The sequence below is a fragment of the Hermetia illucens genome, chromosome 3, assembly GCF_905115235.1.
Source record: "Hermetia illucens chromosome 3, iHerIll2.2.curated.20191125, whole genome shotgun sequence".
In the NCBI taxonomy this organism is placed as follows: domain Eukaryota; kingdom Metazoa; phylum Arthropoda; class Insecta; order Diptera; family Stratiomyidae; genus Hermetia; species Hermetia illucens.
In genome coordinates, this window is record NC_051851.1 from 99,667,920 (window position 1) to 99,688,359 (window position 20,440).

General features: G+C 41.1%; 1 protein-coding gene across 1 annotated transcript in view; it reads left to right on the top strand.

Moving 5' to 3' along the window:
• LOC119652246 overlaps positions 1-20,199 on the top strand; it is a 30,440-nt gene extending 10,241 nt beyond the window's left edge. The window contains exons 2-3 of the mRNA XM_038056227.1: positions 19,339-19,526; positions 19,591-20,199. Of these exons, the coding sequence (XP_037912155.1) occupies positions 19,339-19,526; positions 19,591-20,108 (706 nt within the window). The 3' untranslated portion in view covers positions 20,109-20,199. The remainder of the gene's footprint in view (positions 1-19,338; positions 19,527-19,590) is intronic.
• The last annotated feature ends 241 nt before the right edge of the window (positions 20,200-20,440 follow it).

The following is a 20,440-nucleotide window of genomic DNA, read 5'->3' on the forward strand; positions in this document are numbered from 1 at the left end:
AATGTAGCCATGTGGGGTATCAAATCAAAGGTCTCAATTAGTACTTTTCGAATCTGGTTCAATATTTGATATTAGATGAAACATAGGGGAGTGAGGGTTCAAAATATGACCCACAAAAAGTGTAACAGGTCTCGTTCTCAGAACCTATCCAACCGAAAAATCTGAAAAAAATCACAGTAGTGCATCTCTACGAAATCTAGGCCTCAAAATATATCCGGTTCCGATATCTGCACAAATAAAGTTAATAATAGTATATTTCCACATTTTAGAAATTTACCCGGCACCCCCCCTTATGTTCATCCCAGAAGTACAAAATTTGGCATGCGTGTAATGAAGAACATAATGCACAGTTTGGTCGAGTTTGAAGAAAATCCAATTATTATTAACAAAGTTATAGGGGGTGAAACTTTACAATTTTTTGTGAATTTCGTGCACTCTACAACTTGCATGACGTCATCATCACATATCAATTCGTCAATACCACAACGAAATGAGTTCTTATGAATTGAGTCCCAGAGAATTATTTTGTTTTAGTTTTTTAGTTATTTGTCAGCCAGACATGTGTGTATGTAGGTATATAATATATGCGTGCTAATGAACTTTGCGGGTAGTGCCTAATTCAAATAGATATAAGAAGTAAATCGGAAATATGGGTACGATCAATTTATATACGTGCGTATATGTGTACAGTATTCGGTAATAGGCAGTTTGTTTGTTTAGGGTGAGCGTGATATCTATGGCTGCAATATGTACGTATGTCTCGTAGTTTGGAAAAATATGAAGGATTATGTTGGATTTGTAGCTATATACGGACAGAAAAATGTGCGTTGAAGTTTCTTCCATAAGATGAACACAAAACCTTTATACCCGAAGCGCGAGCTTCCGGTATTCCGACTTGTTTTTTAAATTGTGAAGTCCTAAGTCCGCATCAACTTAATGCTGGACCGGACTAAATGAGGAGCAACTTACTCCCTCTTTTTTTGGTCCATGGACTGCTCGTTTAGGGCTTTGCACCTAAACTTTGCAAAAATTAGGCGATGACGGCTTTACGGTTTCTTACCAGAGCAGATGGAAATCGTCAGACGCTGCCTCACCTCTGCCCTGGGAGCAGCGTGACCGAAGGGGCTCGCAGATGTTGAGTGCTCCTTTATATATCATAATTCGCAGAACAAAACATGACTACGAATTATATTGACCGGAAATCCGCCTTATTGACCAGAGCATATAACCATATTTAGAAATAGAAGTACGAAATTTGTTATCAGTGTAAATGATAATAAGACGCAATTTTGGAAAGTTTCAACTAAAATGGTTGTGTGTTTTCTCCATTTCGTGGCTTTCTACTCGGATGTGTGGAATTTTAGGCTAATTAGCCAACACTACTTGCATTATGCTGCACATAAGCATTTTAAAGTAAGACTCAGGACTCTAAGGTGCGAAACTTATGCTGTTTAACTTTTGTGGCTCATTGGAAACCTTTCACATTACCTTATCTACCAGCGGTTTTGGTTTAAGACGAAAAGGACAACTTAATTTATAAAAATAGAATAGAATTCACGCTTATAACATCATTTGTTGACATTTTACTTTAATTAATTAAGTTTCATGTTTAGCTTTTTATGATCCAGTATCCAAATATGCTCGAAAAGGAAGTTTTCTCATAAAATACGTAGATGGAATTCTTTCATGCTGGCAAACGTAAAATGTTGCTCTAGGTCAGTCCCTGCTGCTCTGCAGAGATTGCAGGATGCCACATTAATAGCTCACTGAAGATTAGCTGTATGGGTCATAATGGTTTCTCCGATTTGCCTAGGGTAGTACATTTCGCTTGAACCTCAAGGTATCTTGTACTATACACTTCGATCGTTCCTGATACCAAAACTTTTCCAATGTTTTCACAGGACCTTATGCATTCGGTGAGTAAAACGTTAAATGTTTGTTAACCCGTTGCAACTGCTTATGGCATCTAATAACGTAGAGATTTGTTTGTTAGTCACTTTGCATAATAAGGGTGCTTTGAGGTCCTCTTGATTGTCTGGAAGATTCTTTCCTTCTGATTCAGGTGATGATAGAAAGCGACGCTGAAGTATCGGATAATCTGAACTATTTTTTCATTGTATTCCCATTCCAATTGCTTATACTTGCAGGAGTACGTAAAGCAATAGAATAAAGTGAAGCTTTACTGTGGAAAATCATCTACTTTTGGGATATACAACTATGCCTCTAAATTTGATTACCTTTCTCGTCCTTTCTAACATTGCTCTTCTTTTTATTCAGGCGTTTCAGTTATTAATAAAATGAATTTCGCCATTGAAAAATTTACAAAAAAGTTTCAAAATGTTCATATTGAAAAGTGTTATTTCGTTAGCTGATTTACATTTCCTCTTAATATCAAAATAATATCCGCTCTCTTAGCGGATATTTTCATCTATATTATCGACCCTTCAAGAAATTTGAAATTAATATGATACAGAGAACGTGAGCGAAATTTTATATTTTCTGGAAATTCGAACGCCTCCTCGATGCTACTGTTGGGGGTGATATACTCCCATATATACTTTTCTTTTCAATGATTTTCTCTCTCGACAAAGAACATTTGCGCTTAGTATTGTATATTGACTTTAGCTAGTTGAAAAACTCTTATCATTTTCAATTTATATGTGGATTGATTGCCAGACGATTTCCCATTTTTTTCATTCCTTAACATCTGTTACGTTTATAATCTTATAATCGTATTGATTCCGTCATTACATCCCTTTTTATTAAAAAGTTGTGATTTATCATTGTTACTTTTCTTTCATAGGGTCAAAGCTCTTACTGTACAAGACTATGATCTTGCCAGTCCTCATGTATTCCTCGGAAACTTAGGTTCTTAGCAAGAAAAATTGCGAACTCTTGGCCGCGTTCGACAGAAGAATCTTCCGAAGAATTTTTGGCCCCCTACATGAGGATGGACGATTCCGTCGCCTACACAATGACGAAATCTATGAGCGATACCATGACCGTCCGGTTGTGGATAAAATCCGGCTCAATAGGTTACGGTGGGCGGGTCATTTAATCCGTATGGATAAGGATAATCCCACCCGGAAAGTCTATAAGGGTAATATCTATGGTAGAAAAAGAAGACGAGGCCGACCCTGCCTAAGATGGAGCGATGGCGTAGGTCAGGACGCCAGACAGCTTTTAGGGATATCTGGAGTTCCTTTTTAAGCAGGCCTAGACCGGATACCGGTTGTTGCGCCGTTGATGATGATGATGACTTTTCTTTCAAATAGTGAAAGACCATGGTGATGATGATTCCTCGCAGTATATTTCTCGGTAGACCAAATAAAATTTAAGGATTTCTTTGAGCTATGCCTTTTGGGTGTTTTTCATTATTCAATGAGTTAATTTTTTTTTATGGGATTGTAGAAGGTAAAATCAATAATTTCAAGAACATGTCTCCAGTCCGTAGTGGTGGTTTCAATTTAGTTTATAAAATGTAGTTTCAATTTTTTCTAGAGCTGAAAACCTTCCTAGGACTAACCCCAGTGTTCATGTTCCCTGAGAGTGTAGGATTTATACCCACTAAAATCACTTTTCGCTAAGCTACGACCGAAATTTTCCCATCTTGTCAGATTTGTGATATTTGATAATTTCTTATGGGATAACTGACTATGGTTAATTGCTTATTCTTTATTGATCTCGTTATATTCCCAGGTTCCTATGTATATTTTCCTTTCGAATGCACCAGGGGGAGCCTTCTACGACGCCTAGCAACTTCACAGTATAGTATAGTAATATTTGGCTATCAACCCTTGCTTCTTTTTTAGGATATTTCGTCTGCAAATAAGCTCAGCATTGATAGTCACACGCACGTAATAACTTCATTCGTATTTTACGGTTCTGTGTCAAACAAAATCCTATTAAAATTGATCCAATGTCTGTCCACCCGTCTGTCAAATCTAATTTACTCGGAAACGGTCGAACTGATTGTCACGAAATTTGATAAGAACATGTGGTCATTATGTCTCTTTACACGCAGCAAATGGCATCATTTTGTATTGGGACTATATGCGAAAGGGGATGCAACATTTTTTTCAAAGAATATGGTTATGTGGAGCATCAAATGAAAAGCCTCGATTAGTACTTTTCGAAACTGATCTTCATTTTGATATTGGGCAAAATCTGAAAAAGTTCATAATGGTGCATTTATATGAAGTCTAGGCTTCAAAATACGTATTCGTTCCGATATCTGCGCAAATAAAGTTCACAATAGTACATCGCCGTACATATTTTAGAAATTTACCCGGAAACTGCCCTTAGCTTCATCATAGAAATACAAAATTTGGTAACAGCGTGGGTTCCCCTTTTGGTTAGTGAAATTAATATAGGACAAAAAGGAGTTGAAGCGCATTTCAACGAACCAGGAACAATGGTGTCTAGGCGTTGTTAGGGTGCTATATTTCACCCAGGGTTGATTGGCAGCTATAGACACTAGCGGCTAGAAAAAAGGCATAATGGAAGCTACTTCCGATTTGTGAACTGTTAGCCTCCTTTTCCTGATTTATTGTTTGGTTTTTTTTTCTAAAATTTTGTGGCAAGAAATCGCAAGACTTTACAACTTGAAAATGAATGGCAGACGTCGTTGTCTAATATCTGACAAAAGAACTCGGAAAATTGAAGCAAAACCGACAAAGAGTCGTTACTACACTATTGTCTGGAAAATATGTTTTCTTAAACAAACTCATTTTAGTTGCGTTTTTCTAAATCTTGGATATTGCAATGGTCTTAAAGAAACTAGTACAAGATAATCAGTTATTAAGTGGTAGCCCGCTCATGGGTATCGGTACTCTACATTGTGTCGGTAGCTAAGTAATGTTTTCAGGTATTCCTGTGGCATTTTGTTTCAAGTTTAAAGTATCGCATTCCAAACTTCTTGAATGATGTTTATCCGTGTCCGTGGTACTTCAAATTTCAATTGGATTGAGGTTAGCACTCCGTGGAGGCCTGTGGAATGTATGAAACTTTTTTATGAACATTGACATCTAGAAAATGTTAATTTTTCATATCCTGCATGTTGCGGCCTTGAATGAAGTGCTCTAACACACTTCAAGACCCTGATCCAATATGGATTGTTGCGCCAACGATTATTATTATTATTATTATGTACTGTACGTGGGTACCTTTTGGTTCTTTAATGTATTAATTGTTGGTAATAGTTGTCAATACTGCTTTCCATTGTCGTAGTATGCGCTGGAGTCTCATCGTGTTCGAAAATGAACTCACAGTTTACCGAAAACATATCAGCAATTGAAGGGAAAGGATTTTCTTTGTTTTGAATTTGTAATTTTTCTGAGCTATGATAAACAGCACTACACTACGCCTGCTAAAGCAACCCCACAAAATTACTCCAGTTTTGGGGGACTCTTAATCATTCTCATGGAATTGCCGACTCTCCGACTCTGTGCGTTATAAAAGGCCGCGCGGCTTACCCATGTAGCTTAAATGCTTATGGGGGTCATCCCGTGTGTCGGATTCGCGGAATCGAATTTTTTTTTGGCATCAATTCTATTATATTTTGATCTAGTATTGAAGTGATTTTTTGATATTCGGAGTCGTTCGGAAATTATAGTGATAAGTCACGTGCTAGATTTATGTCGATCGCCATAATAAAGCTCGTATTTATCGGTCCGAATGACTTTCGAATGACTTCGCTAAAGGGACAAGAATTGAAGCCAAGGTAGAGCAGATTAATGGTCAGTTAAAGTTTTATAGCTAAAAATCACATTCTACTTTTTAAATGCGTTTTTCTCGGAACCGCATGTTGAAAATCGGCTGCTACCATAACCAAAAATCTACCCAACGAAATTCTTTCAAATTTTCGACTTATTTAGAACATATTTCTTTATTCATTGAAGAAACCGTAAAAAAACATCAAAATTCGAAAAAAAAGTTTAACACGGCACTAACAATTTTGCTTTTAATATTTTTTAATAATCCTAGTTTGCGGACGAAATAACGAACTATGTGATCGGGCTGGAAAAATTACTGAGCACGCTCAAGATATTAATAAATCTATGGTGAAAAATTCATATTTGCATCTTTCTACAGTTCTTCACAAAAAATTTCTAAAAAAGGCCAAAAAGAGGGCCTTCACACGGAATGACCCCCTTAAAATCGATTCGATATTTGTCTGTCTGTCACACCCAATTTACTCGGAGACGGTTGAATATATTGTGATGAAATTTAGTGAGAACATGCGGTCTGTGACTCCTTTTGCATATGGCAAGTGGCGATATTTTGTGTTGAATTTAAGGACATCTCCCCATACATGCACAATTATATGCTAACGAAATTTGCCAGCGGTTTTCAATTCAGGCACATATTTATGTTCTATGCATGAAGCAAAACGAAAATATTCAGATACGTTTAATCGATTTGAATGCGTACATAGATATGTATACAACACTATGCGGTAATAGACAATGTTTTTTTTTTAAGGATGGGCACAATATTCATGTCTTTAAAATGTACGTATGTATGTATGCGTATCTGGGAGCTTGGTAAAAATGCAAAAATACAGGTATTTTGTATCCTTTGATGTGTATGAATTGAAAAATGTGCATTGAAATTTCCTTACATAAGATGAACACAAAACCTTTATACCCGAAGCGCTCAGCTTCCGGCGTTTCGACTTGAACCACTTTGCAAGGCAAGATTATGGAGTTTTCACTATTCAACCTCATTAACATCGGTTCAATGTCTGTCTGCCACACGCACTTTTCTCTCCCATTTTAAATTTATATACATATGTGTTGATTGCCAGAAGATGTCCAAATTTTTTCAATCCCCCGACACTTTTACAACAATCTTGCAATTGTCGAATGACTGCAATATCCGAATGACTGATATTTTCGTCGCCCAACGCCATCACACTAAGTAGGGGGGCATGTTGCAACTGCAATTTAAATCTATTTTATTGTGGGAATTACTCACCACTTCTACCTAGTAATGCAAAATTTCAGGGAATTTTCCCTTCTTCTTTTTTTGCCACAAGTGTATATATTGCGGTGTAATACTTTTCTGCACCCCCTTTTTTGCTCGAGATAATATAGAATTCATCTTTGTTGACCAGATGAGTTTTGATTTTAATATAATAAGTATAGATTACTAATCTATCTATTTAAAACAAGTCGGAAGACCGGAAGCGAGACTGTTCAGGTATAACAGGTTTTGGGTTTGCCTATGTGAAGAACGAAGAGTGCATGGTAGTTCCGTGTGTATAGACTTAAAATTCAATTCAATTCAAAGATTCATTCATATATATAATATGAGCTGGGAAGCACTGTATTGAGAATAGCAAACCTCATGCGCTTCACACTAGCAATTTAATATAGTAAATGTAAAGAAGTTAACCTATAACAGTCGGAATATCACAACCTGGACGCTTCGGGTATAAAGGTTTTATCTTCATCTTGTGTCAGAAATTTTCTATTCACGTTTTCCCATTCGTACATACCTCTAATTCAAAATATTCCTCGATATACTTATGTATTTCCAAATTCCAACACTTTCGTTCATATAGGTTAACTTTATATGATGATGACGTCATACACCTCTTAGAGAGAGTAAAATATACAGTTTTGACTTGCTATAACTTTGTTAATGTAAGTACGATTTTTATCAAACTTTCCAGAATTATGCATCTTTTGTTATTACTGTGTCCGCATGGCTCAAGTGGTTACAGCGCTGGGCTGTCGTAGCGGAAGGTCAAATCTCGCTGGGGGCAGAGGAATCTGTTATCGTGACTGGATGTCGGACACCAGTCGACTCAGCTGTGAATGAGTACCTGAGTCAAATCAGGGTAATAATCTCGGGCGAGCGCAATGTTGACCACCTTGCCTCTCACAGTGTACTATGGTGTACCGTTACGGTCTTGAATGAAGTGCTAGAAGTGCACAGTTAGAACATAGTTAGAACACTAGTTAGAACACACTTCAAGGCCTTGATCCAATAGGGATTGTTGCGCCAACGATTATTATATATATTTGTTATTACTACTTACATCCGGGAAGAACTCAAAGGGGGTTTCAGTTAAATTTCGAAAATACGGTAATATACTAGTATTAACTTTATTTAAGCAAATATCTTGCCTTAAACACCTCGATTAGGCAGACAGATGGACAGCTGGGTAGCAGTAAAATCTTCATAAATGGAATTTTTATTTATTTCACTGGAATGTAAATTAATGTTAATAAATTCGCGGGCAATTAATAAGATTAACTGCTAGAACTTCAATACTAACAGCCGCTTTTCCGCGAAACTTGACAGTATTATGGACGATACCTTCCTCTACACTGTTGCAATAAAAACAAAGAAAGAGATAGGAGCCTGTTATTCTTTGTTTCACACAAAACCTTAATAAAAGGGAGATGAAAGGTTGGATAGAATAAGAAATGCCGGCTTGGGCTTTTTTTCCATAATTTTTCATGATACAAACATTTTTGGCTGAAAGTTCTAAATTCAGGTTTAATAAAATATATATTTTTCCAATTTGCTTATTATAACACATTGTTTTTTTTATTTTAGTTAATTGAATACATTTGTCAGACTATTTCATTTTTTTGAGATTTGCAGGTTTTTCGGCCATTAATTTTTTTTATTATTTTTGAGTGGTTTTCAATTTTTTTTTGCATTCTTTAAATGTTTTTCGTCACAAAAAATATCCGATATTAATTACCAAACATTCTCAACCGGATCCAAGTTTGGACTGCCGACTATATTTTTCTTGGAACTCAATTACTATCCATTTGATAGTTTTTCTGCGTAAAATTTACTTTTTTCCCGGTTCTCTAAAAAATATTTTAAGTTCAAAAAGCAATAAGATGTACTTTTATTAAAATTAATTGGTATAACAAGATCAAAACTTACCGTTACTTTTCGAGTAAATTGTGAATAAATTGTGTGCACTGTAAATGATTGAATGGAAATAATATTTTTGACCTAATGCAACCGTCTGGGGTATCAAAAGAAAAGCCTAAATTGACAGATATATAGGATGTCAAATGAAAAGGCCCGATTAACACTTGTCGAAGATGATGTTATTTCTATAATAATATTGGGTGAAACATAGGGGAGGACTCAAAATGTGTGTGTGTGGGGGCGGGGGGGGGGGGGGGGGGGGGAGGGGGTGATAGAGTATGTGAATGCATTTACGCACACAGCGTTGGACTCCTGGTTCGGTACGTCGTCGGACTACCAACTAAACACCTCCCCATCGTCAGAGAGCTAGCCTGCAACCGTTTGTCGCATTACTTCGGGCTAGTCCCCGAACTCTATCGCCTTGCGGAGCCTTCAAGTCAGCAAATTCCTTTCACAAAAGGGAGGGGAGAGGAGGAAGGGAACTGTCAGTTCAAGAAACTCCCTGCCACCCGGCTCCTCCACCGGTCGAGCTCTATCTTCTTTGCAACGAGAAGGTCTCGAACGTAATGGGGTCCACCTGTCAGCGCTCCTCAGCATCTCTTCGACAATGTTGTCTGGAAAGAGATCGCCTGTGTTTAAATAGAGCTGCTGACAAACCCCATCCCACCTTCCACAAGAAAAAAAGTTTAATGTGCGTCATCCACAACTTCATTGCAAAACATAATCGGATGTGCAGATAAGACTGAAAACTTCCATGCCCACTTATAAACTGGGTAAGGAAATAGTCAGTCTCACCATGCTTCCAATTCAGCCACGCACCTAAGTTGCCGATGAGCCGCGCAGTCCATTTGCCTCTAGTTTCACTTTGCCACGAGAGCTGTCACTCATCTAGAGTGCGTTACCGTTCTTAACGAGCAACCACCTCCCTTGGTTCATCTCCCTTGCGCTTGTATATGGCCTGACGAAGAAATTAAAACGTTTCTGACGTCAAGCGTTACGAGGAGCACCTCCCGTCGAGTTCGGCAGCTATGTGCCTCCACTCGACCCACAGTATCCACGACTTGCATGACAGCATCAACTGTGAATCTCCCTGCTTTAAAACCAAACTGCCGAGGAGGTAAATGTCTGCTATCTCCGCTTCAGCGAGTCTACTTCTGATGAGCTTTTCGAGCACTTTTCCAGCATACATAGTGGGGAAGACGGCAACTCAGGGTTGCGTTTCCCTTTGTGGATCAGCGCAAGCCTCGCGACCTTACAACGGGCAGGGAAAGTGCATATCAGTTTGTATACCCCGATTTTTCGGGTTACCAGTTTGTAACTGAGTCCCCACTAGTCCTCATTCACCTCGTTGACCAGATCTGGCCAGCAGCGAGCTTTGCTTTTCCGTACTGAGCTGCGGAGTCTCCTTTTGGCTGATTTGTACTCCATCACTATGGTACATGCCTCCTCCTGGTCGCTTAGACATTGTGTTAAGCAGCGGAGCCTGTGACAGTCGTCCCGAGCTCTGCGATTTCCACTGTCCACCAATATATAGAAGGTCTGCTACGTGTCGATGCCCTCCTGGGCATGGAGGCTCTGCAGGCTGTCTTTATCACCACTGCCCCCAGAAGTACCCTCCAGCGTTGCCCCACCTGTTCCAAGAGTTTCGACAAACTTCCCGGTGTTCCCTTTCGCCACATTCCGTGCACAGAAAGAACGCCAGGCTGGCGCACACCGAGAGTTTGTGTCCACCATTTCGAAGTCAATGTTTTGGTGGTTGCTTTCCGAGTAGTCTTACAGGACTCGCCACCCGTCCAAAAGCGACACCAGTGATTCCGACGCGAAGGTTACGTCTAGAATGCTTCCCTCGTAGCTCGTGCGCCGGAACATTAGGGTGGATCCAGTATACAGTCCTGTTCTCGGCGCCATTTCCAGAATTCGTTTCTTTCTGGAGTCTATGTGAGGCATGCCTCATTCAATTGTCCTAGCATTAAAGTCAACCTCGATCAGGATCCGCCCATGCGTACCTAAGATATCGTCCTCCAAAACATCAAGTCCGGCATTGTATCATTTGGCGTAAGATAACCCTAAAAAACGTTATCCCTGAACACCGAATCCAGACAAAGCCGTCCCCTCGGCCTTGAGTAAGAACTGTAAAGGGGGTGCTGTCTCGAAACCAGATGGCAGCGGTACCTGATATTTCAAGGCGCCATGAAACTGGCGACAATTTCTCCTATCTAGGGTCGAAAATCACAACCGATAACAACTACGATGATGAAATCCGCGCACGGTTGTTGTCAGCCAACAGAGCCTACTTCAGCTTACAAAGACTGTTCCGCTCTAAACGTCTCACCATAGGGTCAAAGCTCTTACTGTACAAGACTATGATCTTGCCAGTCCTCATGTATTCCTCGGAAACTTGGGTTCTTAGCAAGAAAAATTGCTGAAAAAACTCTTGGCCGCGTTCGAGAGAAGAATCCTCCGAAGAATTTTTGGCCCCCTACATGAGGATGGACGATTCCGTAGCCTACACAATGACGAAATCTATGAGCGATACCATGACCGTCCGGTTGTGGATAAAATCCGGCTCAATAGGTTACGGTGGGCGGGTCACTTAATCCGTATGGATGAAGATGATCCCACCCGGAAAGTCTATAAGGGCAATATCTATGGTAGGAAAAGAAGACGAGGCAGACCCTGCCTAAGATGGAACGATGGCGTGGGCCAGGACGCCAGACAGCTTTTAGGGATATCGAATTGGTGGACCTCGGCGCAAAACCGGGATGTCTGGAGTTCCTTATTAAGGCAGGCCTAGACCGGATAACGGTTGTTGCGCCGTTGATGATGATGATGATGAAACTGGGTCCTTGTTTTGGTACTGCTTACTGATCAGTAGTAAATCAGATTTGGTCTCCGCAACGAACTGCACTAACAACTCGTGGACGGTGGATATTGATTTGTAGGATGCGAACCATGTTGACCGTATCCTAGCTCTTTTCAATTCTGCTCTGAAAATTGGACACCGTCTCGAGCCCGCACTGTGCGCAATGTTCTCGTCAGTCGCACCACGGTCCCTGCGTAGAATGCAGCTTTCCTTTTCATTGCAGATGTTTGCTTTATGGCATGCCTGACCGCATTTACAGCATGTTGCCCTTCTGTCAGGTCCCCGACGGTTTGCAGATATGTGCCCTTAATCGAAACATCTGTAACATTTGGTTGGGGCGGCCCGGATTCGTATCCTACACACTACCCAACCAATTCTTATTTTCCCGCTGTTTAGAAGGTTCCTCGCGGATTGCTCGGCAATTTCCATCACAGCAAGTTTTTGGTTTCGGAATTTCGCAGAGGTAATACCAATCCAGGCATCGGATACCTGCGGACACTCGTGTTTGATGATCTTCATCCTCGTTCTTTTCTGTGAGACAATCAAGGTCTCGAATTTCCAACGAACACGTGGGTTCCAGACTGGAAACCAAAAGCTTCTTCTCCACGGATTTCATTGAGGACTTCCGCAAAAGTCTTGCCTCACGTTGGCTTAATAAGCAAAGCTGGGAACAATTCCTTGGAGTAATCTGTGTGAGCACCGAAAGCGATCCCGAACCGGAGGGCAGGAATCCGGCGTCGAAGAAGGTAAAACCATCAATGGAGGCGAAAGACAACGAAAATGGAGTGAATTTCTGGTGGCTAAAATGGATCGAAGTGCTTCGATCCCATAAACGGATTGGCTGACCGAGTACAAATTTGTCAATTGCTAGTGAAGCAAACCCTTCAGGGCTGTTGAGGAAATTTTTGAAGTATGGGCTGAAATCGTGAAATATTTGTGAAATAAGTTTCCACACGGACAGATTATTGCAAACTACAAGAGATGTTTCCTCTTGGAAAAAACATTACATAAGCTTCTTATTCTTTCATGAAGGTGCAGACTTGGAAAATAAAACAAACACTGAACTGATTAGCTAACAGCCACACTCCATACTCAAAGATGTTTGATGTGTGTGCAGCAAAGCAACATGCTCCACATCCTACACCTGTCCCTCTAGGACTTGTATCAGGTCGGAGTTAACTTTCGCATGTCGTAGTTTAATCCACTTCATAATATCTGGGATAATTCTGTAGGTTGAGCCTCCTTTTAGTGAATCGTCTTATCTCATTTGGCACTCAACAGTAGATTCAGTATGTGCTAATAATCAATGATAGGTATGGGACTTGCGACGCTAATTACCGCCAATGGGTATGAAACTACCCGGTTGGATGTCGACACTCGATCGCCAAAATGTTAATGGAAACCATACCTACTGCGCATATGCTGCTTTGTAAGGCATTGCAGTTTACTCTATTGGTGTGATGCTGAGTGCCAAGGTGCAGCCAAGAGCTGTGTAAAGCAAGATAGAGGTCATATTCTCGAAGCAAACTTTGAAAACTTGAAACCTGAAAATCATTAGTTCTTACGTATTCTCAGAAAATAACAACCTTCTCTTCTTTTTCTTCAGCCTTTGCTCTGTTAACAAGCGGAGTCGGCTCGTCGTGATAGGCCTCGCAATTTGAGGATTTGCAATCCCCATCCGGCGTATCAAGTTATCCTTGTTTTGGCCGACCTTTTGGTCGTTTACCATAGACTTCGAAGTTCAGAAAATAACATCCTAAAAATATGTAAAAATAAATGAAGCTGTATCGCGTATGACTCTATTTCTTGGAAATTCACAGAAACCCTCATTGGGTTCATCATGAATTATAATATCACTATTGCTATATTATGATTCAAGGATGAACCCAATGAGGATTCCAATAAATTTGCAAGAAATAGAATCATACACTATATAGCTATATATTTCCTCAGTCTAAAATATGGAGCATATTATTAATAACGAAATAATATAGTTGCCATTCAGCACTTGGTGTGGTACAGCGGGTCAACCAAACCTACGCCCCATCGCTCGTGGTTACTTAAAATGCCTCCCTTCACGACCTCACGAGATGCTCGCACTCGTCCTCTACTGTTATATGCTAAGTACCCTTGGGGCGACCCACTCGTCGACCCTCTCGGGAGAATTGAAACCCATTCTCCCGAGATGGTCGACATGGCATAGCAATTGCATGGCATAGCAATTGTCGCCCCCATGTCCTTGTTGTTGTTGTCCTTAATTCGTAACCTATTCACTGCCACTTCCGTCTTCCGATCACATCACATGCGAACGCCGAGCTTGTGCGCCGACCAAAATCTCCATTTGAGATAGTATCTCCCAAGCGCACCCCGATGATTCGACGCAGAGAGTTATTGACGAAAACTTCGAGTTTTTAAGTAACAATGTAGTTCACTTTCCATATCATCATCATCATCATCATCAACGGCGCAACAACCGGTGTCCGGTCTAGGCCTGCCTTAAGAACGAATTGCAGACATCCCGGTTTTGCGAAGAGGTCCACCAATTCGATATCCCTAAAAGCTGTCTGGCGTCCTGACCTACGCCATTGCTTCATCCCAGGCAGGGTCTGCCTCGTCTTCTTTTTCTACCATAGATATTGCCCTTATAGACTCTCTGGGCTGGATCATCCTCATCCATACGGATTAAGTAACCCGCCCACCGTAACCTATTGAGCCGGATTTTATCCACAACCGGGTCATGGTATCGCTCATAGATTTCGTCATTGTGTAGGCTACGGAATCGTCCATCCTCATGTAGGGGGCCAAAAATTCTTCGGAGGATTCTTCTCTCGAACGCGGCCAAGAGTTTTTTCAGCAATTTTTCTTGCTAAGAACCCAAGTTTTCGAGGAATACATGAGGACTGGCAAGATCATTGTCTTGTACAGTAAGAGCTTTGACCCTATGGTGAGACGTTTAGAGCGGAACAGTCTTCGTAAGCTGAAATAGGCTCTGTGGGCGCGCGCGGATTTTATCATCGTAGCTGTTATCGGTTGTGATTTTCGACCCTATATAGGAGAAATTGTCAACGGTCTCAAAGTCGTATTCTCCTATTTTTATTCTTCTTCGTGTTTGACCAGTGCGGTTTGATGTTGTTGGTTAATTCGTCTTCGGTGCTGACGTTGCAACCATATATTTTGTCTTGCTTTCATTGATGTGCAGCCCAAGATCTCGCTCGTTTGCCGCCTGCTCGATCTGGATGAAGGCACTTTGTACGCCTCGGGTGGTTCCTCCCATGATGTCGATATCGTCAGCATAGACCAGTAGTAGGGTGGAACTTGAAGAGGATCGTACCTCTTGCATTTACCTCAGCATCACGGATCAATTTCTCGAGGGCCAGGTTAAAGAGGACGCATGATAGCGCATCCCCTTGTCGTAAACCGTTGTTGATGTCGAATGGTCTTGAGAGTGATCCTGCTGCTTTTATCTGGCCTCGCCTAGTCAGTCTTATTAATTTTGTCGAGATACCCAATTCTCTCATGGCGGTGTACCGTTTTACCCTGGCTATGCTATCATAGGCGGCTTTAAAGTCGAAAGTGGTGCAACTGTTGTCGATATTCCAAAAGCTTTTCCATCGCTTGCCGCAGAGGGAAAATCTGATCTGTTGTTGACTTGCCTGGAATGAAGCCTCTTTGGTATGGGCCATTGATGTTCTGGGCGTATGGGGCTATCCGGCCTAGCAAGATGAGTGATACCGGTATAATTGCTGCACTGTGTGATATCTCCCTTTCTATGTATGAGAAGGATAATGCCTCATTGCCAATCGCCAGGCATTGATTCGCTGTCCCATACCTTGAGCACAAGTTGATGAACCACTTGGTGTAACTGGTCGCCTCCATATTTAACCAATTCGGCTGTAATTCCATCGGCTCCTGGCGACTTATGATTTTTTAGCCGATGAATTGCACGGACTGTTTCTCCTAAACTTGGTGGTGGCAGTATTTGTCCGTCGTCCTCAGTTGGCGGGACCTCCAACTCGTCGATGTTCTGGTTATTCAGTAGCTCATCAAAGTACTCAACCCATCGCTCTAATATGCCCATTCTGTCGGAAATCAGATTTCCCTCTTTGTCTCGGCAGGATGACCATCGAGGTGTATAAGGCTTCATCCTGCTCACTTGTTGGTAAAACTTCCACGCCTGTTGCGGTTGCTCCCTGTACTTTTCTAGTTCACAGACTTATTGGTTCTCCCAGGCTTCCTTTTTCCGTTTGTGAAGTTTCTTCTCCGCTCGACAGAGTTCGTGATAAGTCTCTGCGCGTGCCCGCGTTCTTTGAGAATGCAACATTACTCGGTATGCGGCATTCTTCCGTTCCATTGCTAGCTTACATTCATCGTCAAACCAGCCGTTCCGACTCCTTTCGCGGCTGGGGCCAAGTGTACTTGTGGCCTTATCCATGATAACGTTCTTCAGTTGATTGTGAAGATCATTTGTTGATGCTTCTTCTCCAGGTCCTCTGTTGGCGGCGGTTATTGCGGCATCCATTTCCCTCTTATAGGTGTCGCGGAGGGTTGTGTTGTGGATGGCTTCAATGTTCACTCTCACCTGATTGTCAGAGGGGATTCTAGGGGGTATTGCTATTCGAGCTCGGAGCACCATGCCAACGAGATAGTGATCCGAGTCTATATTGGCCCCCTTATATGTTCTGACATTCATCAAGGCTGAGAGGTGGAGGCGTTCGATCAACACGTGGTCAATTTCCATGTGCTACTCCCATATAACAGCACAGAAGGAACACTAGCACATAACAGTGTCAGGTTGTTCTTGGTGTTCTGCATATTCAGATTTTAGACAGGGTAGTAAAAGCGCCATAAAATGTCTCGTAGAGCACTCCAGCTACTTCGAAAGCTTTCATGAAATCCATGAAGAGCAGGTGCAGTGAAGATCTGAATTCTGCGCACGGAGATATTTGCAAGGTTAATACATAATACTAGCGAAAGCAAAATCAAGTTTTAATTATCAATTAATTTTCAATTAATTGTCAGATGGAAAATCGTTGATCTTTAAACGATTTGATATTGCGTTATAAAATCATTCCACAGATGATGGTAGTAATATTTTTTCCACATTAACTACAAAGTAAGACACAAACCAAAAGCACAACAAATTAAGTCCAGTAACCCCAGCAGCAGTATGGAAGTAGAAATTGCAGAAATACCAGGGTTTTAAGATAACCTATTGTAACCCAATGTGCAACCTGAAGAAACCTGGAAACTTGGGGCTTCACGTATGAAACGTTTCTAGATTTTTCATGAAAGAATATTTCGCCGCACGGTAGTTTATTTTTATACATTGCTGGTAGTTCGTGTCCACTAAGTATGTCAGTAATGCAATTGTCGCCTTCCTTTAAGCGTGAACTATGCATTTCGCCAAGCAAACAGATGCAAAGATGCAAAGATGTTAACCCCGCGCACTGTTTCAAAATGATTCGTAGGGTGTTGATATGGTTAATGCAGGAGAATCCGAAGCGAAAACTAAGCTGCCCTTTATCGATCAAGCTTTTAGCTATTATCTTTGCAACGGGAGGAAATGCGTAGATGCTCCTCCAATTGTCACACTCAAAATACTTGCCTTTTTTGGAATTTTAACGATCATCCCCTTTTTCTACTCTTGCGGCTTTACCCTGTTTGAGTTCATTGATGGCCGAAATAATTTCTCTTCTGTTTGGAACAACAGTCCGTATCCGCATGTTACGGTGAAAAGCAAGAAAGGAAGAAACTCACTGAATGCAATACAATTCAGTTGCTCATCATCGTGGATGAGAAGCCGACCATTGACGTCCTTCATATGACCATGGCTGGATTTGTGACCACATGCAAACTCTTCCATGATGCGGTATACAATCTTGAAATCATTGTGATCCACATTATCTTCCGCACCTTTGGCCAGCGCAATAATAATTCCCTCTTGTCACGTCGTATACTACGCTGAACTTTTCGGAATTTTGCTTGGGATCGGAGACCGAGTGCGTCACACCCGCCATCACTCGCAGCGATCAGTGCAACCTTCAACCGCTTCCATTCATCGATATGCTTCCAGGACTCCGCAGTCAACAAGATTTTATGATGTCTCTTCGAGACGTACCCAAGAAAAGATCATTTTTTATGGCAGCCCAATGCTCATGGATATTCTTAGACGAGCTACTCAGTAGATATACTGTTCCATCAGGAAGATCCCACTGTCGAGCGACACCTGGGTCGTACAAGCGGTCGATGTTTAACTTGGAGGGTCGCAACTCCACAGCCCTGCGAATAGTGGTGGGCGGAACACGCAAGCGAACGTAAGCGACCATCAGATGGTGATCGCTCTCGAGGCCGATGTCGGCGCCTCTCTTGTTATGCCCATCAAAAAAACAACTGCTAAATCTACTCCTGATCGGAAAGTGGTCGATCTGATTCCTCGCCCGGTGTCGGCCAATATGGAACCCAACTTAACGTATGACAGGCTCTTTGTTCGAATATGCTGAGGCAGTGTACGAGTAAGTTGTAGAAATCTACGAATGTGTCAGATCCCGCCTAGGCATTCAGATCATTCATCGCGATCAATATATCATTCGTTTTCGTGAGTAAAAAAGTACATTGTCGCAATAGGAAGAAGAGTACTCTCCAGAATCCCACCATCTTACTTCGCTTAGGCACAGAATGTCCAGTGTATATCGCTGAAATTCTCGCTCAAGTTAAAGAAAGCGAGCATTCCGAAGATCCTCACTATCGCTGCCGAGTAGCGTGCACACATTCTAAAAACCAAGCATGGTCCGTTTTCGTTAGTCAAAGGTTGTTGCCGTGAGGATAGTCTCTATCCAAGGTGTTGTTGACATTTCGGTAGCAATGAATTTGAAGGTTGCTAGCCCACAAATTTCTATCTCTTCCCCTCCCTACGACAAAGAGGGAAGGCCTTGAGTATATTCTTAAGCCCCAGCACACAGGGTTTGGTTAAAGTCCTACAATGGCTACTCCCAAAAAATGGAATGTCAATGTCACATTAAAGTTAATAGAGGGACATTATAAATGCATACGTTATGACCTAGACCCAAATAAAACATCTGTATACTCAAATATTCAAATCCACAGAAGCTTTCATGCCTAAAGTGCCGAGCTTCCGTTTGCACTGCACGGGTATTTTATGTACTATTTTACGAAGATACATTTTGTTCAGTCATCAAATAAATAGCGCCCTTTTGAGTTAACGACTGGCGCGTTCCTTCAACCATAGGTTTGCACAATATTATTACGTATTATTACGTGAACTTATTATTTCAATTGGCAGGAAGCAAAAGAAAAATACTCAGTGTACCTCAAAAAAATTGCAAGCTTCTCAAAACAATATGCAACGAAGGCACAAAGTCAAATTTGAAAAATTGTGTATGTATTTAATTTGCGTTGTATGTAGTAGCTCCAAGCTCTGTAGTTTGGGTCAATTTATTAAAGGCTAAGAAACAGAATACTAGATCCACCGCAGACTAGCGTACATACGTGCTCACTTATTAGATGCTCACTTATTTATATTAGTAACCATGATTTTCAAATTCATCCTCTAGCGGCATTTTGGAAAACTCAGGTTTAGTATTTGGTCAACGAAGCATGCATTTCGACATAAGTAGAGTATATCCGGGGTTAAGCCTCCAGATTAGACCTGTGGAAACTGGCGGCAGCCTTCTTGAATTCGTGATGGACCCAGAACAAGAACTCAATGAACGGAGGCATTCTACCGAGAATCTTTCAACAGGTAATTATCTCAATAATTCACAATCAAATTGAACCCAGGTTTTATTGTTAATTTTGCTTTTCAGCTCGTATACTTACGAAAAAGTTCGTGGTTCCATTCCTGTTGGGTTTAAAATTTAACCTCGTAACACTCATACCACTGATTTTTGCAGTTATAGTTTTCCTTTGTAAGAAAGCTGCCTTTTTGGCTAAAATTGCCCTTTTTTTGAGCGGAATTTTCGGATTTGGAGGACTCTTCTCACTGGGAGCTCTAGCAGATAGTCATGGATTCTACGGAGGAAGTCATCACAGCTATGGGGGCCATCACAGCTACGGTACATATTCCCCAGGACTCGGCAGTTTTGCAGACGGTGGCGGATATTCGAGTCACCATCACTATCGAACCAAAAAAAATCTTTTCTTTGATAACACCAAAGAGTTATCTCCGGAAGCGACGCCGTCTTCAGACGGTTTCTATAATTATGAGAAAAATTATCTTCTGCATGAACGTCAAGAACGTGAAGGGGTTGAAGGAGCTTCTGCATTAACTCCGAACATTGGCGAAGAGACAAATCACAGGGACTTTATGTGGAAAACCTTGTGAGGCAAACTTTGCAGATTATTTATTGATATTCACAGAAAAAGAATCATCGTGTTTGGTGCATTCCTGTGCATCTCCCATCCATCATATTGTTGAGACTTTTGTTTTGTTTTTAAAATAAAAATATTTAATTAGATGATTTTAGCTCATTTTTCCTTTAGACTTTCTAATTCCATAAAATCGTACCAAAGCTAAAGACTGTTTCATGATGAGATAAATTGTTTCCAATGTAAGTTCGGAGACCACGTGCCTCCTTCCCCAGTGCTAGTACAGTTCCTACATCGTTACCCATACCTCTTCAAAGTAGTGTAAATATTCTTTACGGTTAAGGTCTT